This window comes from Oryzias melastigma, linkage group LG15 (genome assembly GCF_002922805.2).
Source record: "Oryzias melastigma strain HK-1 linkage group LG15, ASM292280v2, whole genome shotgun sequence".
In the NCBI taxonomy this organism is placed as follows: domain Eukaryota; kingdom Metazoa; phylum Chordata; class Actinopteri; order Beloniformes; family Adrianichthyidae; genus Oryzias; species Oryzias melastigma.
In genome coordinates, this window is record NC_050526.1 from 8,907,237 (window position 1) to 8,914,042 (window position 6,806).

Here is a 6,806-nt window from a genome sequence, read left to right on the forward strand (position 1 = left end):
GAGGAGGGTAAAAAAAAGCTACATCAGTGCATGCAGTTTTTTCATCTTCAGATGAGTTAACCTGAAGAAAAACCTATGATTACAGAAAAAGAAGAAAAGGAATACATTTTTAGTTTGAGCAATAAGAGATCAACCTTGTTTTTCAACTGAAATGATGAAACTAAGTTTTGTCTGTCTATATTAATAATGACCTTTTTGTTTATGTTAAATCCGAGATTTTCCACAAACCTACAGATTCTAAAAATAGTTGCATGGAGAATTTAGCCTGCTGCTAAAACTACATTCACTCAGGAAAATATTGGGTTGCTCCTTAACATCACCATACTCTGGTAATTCACTATTTCAAGATACAGAACAGTTGAGGCAATGCCACCATGTCAACACGTTTTTGTACAAGAAAGAAATAAACATTTAAAATATAAACAGTTTAGGATGCCCTAATGTCTCTCAAAATCAATCCACAACCAGAATCTTTCTCTCATTTTCACCTCAAAGTAGCTGCTGACGTTAAAAACAACGATGATAAAGTGACACAAATATGTAACCTCACTGGTGTAAAGAGGTAAAGAAATGTTGGCGTTTTATCAATTCATTCTATTTGGCTTGAATGGTTTTTTGGATTAAATTCATCAAATATAAATCAACCAAAAACACAAAAAATGAAGTAAAACTAAACACACCTGATAGCTGACAAAACTACTTAACTTTGTGACGGGATATTATCTCAGCAAAACGTTTAGGAGAAACTTTATGGGACAAAACATGACAAACACAATGCAGTTCAGCTAATTCATTCACTTCATGTAAATAAAAACCAAGACACAAACAGTTTATGGGGTAAAAGGACAAAAAAACAAAAACGAACAGAAGGTGTGACATTTTCCCATCTTCGCTCATTTGTTTGTAATATTTTTTTACATTTTGAGCTCTCTTGGCTGTGATATGTTCAATTCTAAATACAAACAATATGTTCAAACACATACTTTGCTTCAATTCCAAACTATTGAAGTGGAAAGCTGGAAGAAGAGAGGACAGAAACGAAGAAAAAGAAAATACTACGTCATGTTTGTGTGGCTGCTGTCAATATGACACAAGGAATGCTTTTGTACATTGATTTGAAACCTAACAGGAAAGCTCTTTATTCTATCATAGAATTTTTTTGTTTTTCTTTCAAATTTAGACTTTTTTCACCAGCAAATGTGTGAAAAAAGTGAAAAAAAACAGCAGAAAAAAACAGAGATTGCTTGTTTGCTTTGCTCCCATTTTCATGTTCACTCATTCTGCGTGTGGTTTTGTTTTGTGTAACGTCGGTTTAAATGAGAAATATTGTACATAATGTTGTAAAACTCTAAGAGAAGGGATAAAATAGCTCACAAAGTGAATCATTTGTCAAAAAAGAAAAAAATGCCGCTCTGTAACAATATAGATTCCCTTTCTGCACATTCTTTATAATGCATTATTTACAGCAAGTATACACATGTTTTCTCTCAGTTTGTACAATACTTACACAAACATCATGGGGTCATCTCACGCCTCAGTACAAAATAACAAAAGAAAGAAAACGCTTCCAGGCATGACGTGACGCTGGTTTCAAAGGATTCCCTTCACAGCTTTTACATCTATAACAGCAGCAGGTAAAGGGATCCTTCTGAAAAGGTCAGATTCTGTGAAAAAGGAATCATATTTGCTGCTTTTTTATGGAAACATCCTCTGCTCTGTGAGCTGCCCCTCAGTTCTGTACCACAGTAACAATGTCACTTCAAACACAACACATGGTGTCAGTCAAAGTGTCTATGCCTTGATTTTACTACCACTGAGAAAAAACTCAATCTAAGCATAGGCAAATGAGAAAGGCCGTTGATGGGGAGAATATCCTGGACTCGTGTCCACAGAGTCTGAGATGATGAGCTGCAGGATGAACACAGACCTCTGAAAGTCATCTGCACAATGAGACTCAAACAATGCAAGTCTTTGAGTCCAGCCTCCTAAAGGACAACTCCAGGTCTGGGTCAGAACTCTGCAGAGTCCTTCAACTTTATGGAAAGATCCTGGTGGAGCTACTTCTTAGCCAGCTGGAATGGATGCTGACCCTATGAAGACATGAGGGAGGGAGGACACTTTCCATGAGCAAAACAACATTATTCTGAGCAAATGAAATCCAAGGGAATCGATTCCAAACAGGTTTTTAGTTATAGCAACTAAAAAGGTTCAATTTTATCCACTTTATTTCACTTATGAGAATTGTTTGTTTGTAATGATTCCTGGATGTTTTCAGAATTTTTAAAACAACTTAATTATCATTATAAACATCTACAGTTCAGCTACTGTGGCGCTGGAAGGTAATAGTGTTTCTAAAACTCATTGGCTGCTTTTGGATTTGGAATAAACACGTAAAAGGAGGAAATTAAATAAATTACCCAAATTTTATTGAGCTCTTTGCCAAGTTTTTTGCCCACTGAAAGTGGAAAAAAGTGGTTCATTCATTTTGTTGATTATTCTACCATTATCTGTCAGCGTTGTGTGGTACTATTTGTTCTGCAGGTGTCTAACGCCGGCTTCACACCGCACGCGGAATCTGTTTCACGTCCAGTTCACACCAGATGCTGATTTTTTGACAGGCGTTTCTGCTCAGCTGTGGTTATTTAGAGCCTCTACAATGAGTTTGACATCGTCTGTCTTGATTTGTCACCAACTGCCTTTTACCTCTCTCTCATTGGTTGTGTTTTTAGACACCCCCTCCCCCCACTACATTAATCTGTGTGTGTCTGTTTTTTCGTTGTTGTTTGTATGTCTATTCACGTTTCCTTATTTGCCGTTTCACATACTTGCAGATTTTTTTTTTCAGTCATGTGATTCCTCCGGTACGTCACAGAAACTCAGACAACTCAAGTTGCTTTTTAATAAACTTTTGCTTCCAAAGGAGCTGTAGGGATTTCCCAGGAGGGGAGCGCAGTGGAAGAGCACGCCAGCCCACCCGCTACGTGCACACTCACAGTGAGCCTGCATGGAGAAATGGCATCATCTGACTCAGAAACGCCTAGAAAATATCCAGATATTTTCAGAGGATAATTATCATCCAGAGCAAATGTTTATGATGAATGAAACTAGAAAATTCTGGATAGAGATTCCCTCTCACTCTGAGCTGATGAAGGAGGAAGCACAAACTTTTTAAGACCCAGAGAGACAGTCCTCATGTAGAGTTTGCAGTCTATTGTTCTGGATTATTATTATTATTATGCTCAGCAATACTCCAATGTTCTTTAACAAATGTTTACAAAGCATGATCAAAAATGTTTTTGATAATCAGAACAACATTCTTCGGCTCTCTATTCCGGATTGGATGGATTGGCAGATGTCTCCGGACCCTAACTCCTGCGAATAAGGAGGGAATACTTTCCCTACAGTCTGTTTAGACACAAAAATATGATCACATTTGTCAGTCGCTGTATTTTATTGTGAAAAATTGGTTATATTTTGAAAATTGACCAGATTTTCTCATGTGTCTCAGTGCAACTTCCTGCCAGGATTGACACGGATCACTTGCAGCTCCCGCAAAAAATAGACCGTTCGCCGAAACAAAAGCTGCACTGCGAGAGCCGACCGCGGCGCTTCGTGTCGCTTCATGACTCCATGGGTCAGGGGTCTGCAACCCGTGGCTCCAGAGCCACATGTGGCTCTTTTATCCTTATATTCTGGCTCTTTAGTTTTAATGAGAAATGCTAAAGTTTGAATGAATTATAGATTAGTTATTTAAGTTTTTTCCTTTCTGTTTACAATCTTAACATGTCAAACAACAAAACAATTCTGTAGAATATGTTCTTTAAATTTGTGTTTTTAATTTAAATTTAGTCAAAGAAAAGTCTCTGAAAGTTTTTGTATTTTGGTAAATTACACTAAAGTGGTTAAAATTGTGAACAAATTCAGTTTAAAATGACTGTCTCACATTTTTAATTTAGCTAAAGCTGCTGGAGGAGGCAGGTGGACCTTTAATTTGATAGAAGCTGGGTTTTCTTTAAACATATAGACACTGTTGTCATTTAAATATTTAAAAGCTACATTTATAAATACATTTTTCATCCCAAAAAAGTATAAATGTTGTGCATTTTTTAAACGATAAAGTGGGATTTTGTGGCTCTCATTGGGTTCTGGTCTGTAAGAATCTAGAGTAAATGGCTCTTTAAACTTTAAAGGTTACAGACCCTGTCAAGGATTAACAAGGGCGTTGAATGGAAGTGGCCTCTGTTCCGCGGTGCTTTGAGGAACAATCTCGCCCCCGCCACATACTCGAAAATTCATCAACTCTTGCACACACCTAGTACCCAGTGACAATGAATTTTGAGTGCCGTGTACCCCTGACCTCGAGGTCCGTAAGCACAATCAGGTTTACACGCTGGATTAGAAAGCAGGCTGTTTCGAAGAGTTGTGCCATATGGTTCAAAAACACAGTAAGGTCACCAATGAGCTCTAAATGATATCGACATATGAATTTCCAGCAGATACTATAAAATAAACTGTTTATAGTCTTTTTTTAATAACTGCTGACATTAAACTACCTAATACAACATTTGCTGCATTTAGATGATCCTGTGTCTTTTATTTTGAAAGGGAGTCATGTTGAAAGTTATAACCGATTTCATCTTTAGAAAAAAATGCTATTTTTCTTATAATGTTTGTTTTATTCATGCACAATAACAACTAATTTATCAAAATAGTAAAAATAACATGAATATAAAGGAGTGTTTTATTTTTGTGAGACTTTGTGGTTCCCGCTGAGCTGTGATTGGTGAGAAATCGACCCAATTGGCTCTTTAAATGCTGAAGGTTGCAGACCCCTGGTTTAACCCCAACAAACTACTGTTCTGCAGAACTTTATCATGGAGTAATGTTGGTTCCCCTTTTGGATCCCTCAGTCCAGTCAATGTTATAGGAAGTAGACGGATGTCTTTCTTAAAATCAATTCTGATTCTGGTTTGCTCTTAATGTCATCTAAGATTCCTATAGATGCATAAATAAAGTCTTTTTCAGAACCTTGATTAGAAACCACAAATGTCTTTTTTTTGGATTGTGCACGGCTTCAACAGTTGCATAAAGAAGATGGACAAAGCTACTACCTCAAACTCAGTTTCCAGAAATAGACATGTTGTTAATAGACAAACTCAAAATGTTGTCCAAACATAATTTTAGAGCCATTTTCTCAAAAGGAACCCTAACATTTTGGGTCGTTTTCTATTGTTTTATTATTATTAGTTATTAACTGTCATAAAAGTAAAGCTAAGTGGTGCTAATCCAACTGAAAACTCCAGAATATTCAGAAATGTTCTTTTAATTTTAATTGTCACCTTAAACACAATTGACATTTGACATTTCTGCATGAACATCAGCATGACAAAAAGGCAAACATAAAGGTAGGTTTATGTCTAGGATGTGATCTACTATGAGATATTGTGCAGCAGTCTGACACCAAGATCTGCCAGTGAGGATCCAAACAGTGAAATCTTGACAACATCACAGCACAGCAGCTTCATGGTTCCAGCTTCACTCCAGACACACTTTGTTGTGTAATAAGAACTACGTTTTTTCAGTAAAGTTAAAAGTTGAGCTTATTGAGCATCATTGTTGCAGGCTTGTGGTTGTAAAGATTTAATCAGGAAAATGTCTCAATTCTATTGAAAGTCTTGAGACTTTGTCGATAGATCCTCGGCAGCATGCAGGCGTGAGCAGAACACTTTCTCTGAGTGTTTTAGATTACAGGATAAACACTTTATGAACTATTTAAGAACAGAAAATCAGTCTGTCATGAAGAAGGAAAGTGCTGCACATCAACACACTTAACTATTTACAGAGAACAGAAACTCATAGGAAAACAGAGTCAAAGCCATTTCCTTTCTGCTGTACAGCTGAACATTTTCAGGTGTTTTATTTTACCAATGGTGTGGTTATAAGATCTTAGCTGAGCCTCTTCTCCGTGGAACCGTGTTATGATTGTGTAACCAATAAGCTGTTGGACCTTCTACAACAACACAACTCGCCTCTGAAATGTTTGTTTCCATGTGTGGCGCAGCTGGTTGTACTCTGTTAGAGGTTAATTGGTGACTCTAAATAACCTCCAGGTGTGAGAGTGTATGGGTGTGTGACTGAGGCCTTGGGACAGACTGGCGACCTGTCCGGGGTGTATTCTGCCTTCCCTATCAGTAGTCGGGTTAAGCTCCAGCACCCCGCAACCCCGAAATAGACAAGCGGCTAAGAAGATGAATTAAAAAAAAAAAAAAACTAAGATCCCTGATATTTTTAATTTTTTTATATTAATACAATTGTTTTGTCCCATAAAACGAAAATTGAATTTTAGAGAAAATATTAAACTCACAAATAGTTTTTTGTGTAATTTACCAAATCTGCTTGCTGTGCCAGCACAGCACCGATACCACACTATCTACACTATCACACTCACTTAAATGCAAGTTTCTGATGGCGATGTGATCGTAGCTTCAGAGCTAGCCTTCAATTAACCCTTTAACACCAGAGCTCCAGTGTTATGTTCTTTGACTTGCTATAACTGATCAACCGTTAACACAATCAATGTCATTCCAGTAGATTCTGAAGGAAAAAAGCGTCTCTCTCTCGGCTTTTCTCCTACAGAATCTACTGGAATGACATTGATCAGGTGTCAAAGGGTTAACCACCTTCTCAGCAACTGTAGAACTTGTTTGTAATACGCTACGTTAGCCACATTAGCATATTCACAATAAAAGCCAACCTTGTTTAGAAGAAACAGACCGATACCTCTGGAGCAAACATGTATGTGATGC

The 6,806-nt window shown here is 37.2% G+C and overlaps 1 protein-coding gene across 8 annotated transcripts in view; it reads right to left on the reverse strand.

Moving 5' to 3' along the window:
- Nucleotides 1–385: 385 nt before the first annotated feature.
- col13a1 (collagen, type XIII, alpha 1) overlaps nucleotides 386–6,806 on the reverse strand; it is a 140,801-nt gene continuing 134,380 nt past the window's right edge. For all 8 annotated transcript variants that reach the window (XM_024296974.2, XM_024296973.2, XM_024296976.2 and 5 more), the window contains one exon: nucleotides 386–2,090. In XM_024296974.2, coding sequence (XP_024152742.1) covers nucleotides 2,058–2,090 — 33 coding nt within the window. In that variant the 3' untranslated portion in view covers nucleotides 386–2,057. The remainder of the gene's footprint in view (nucleotides 2,091–6,806) is intronic.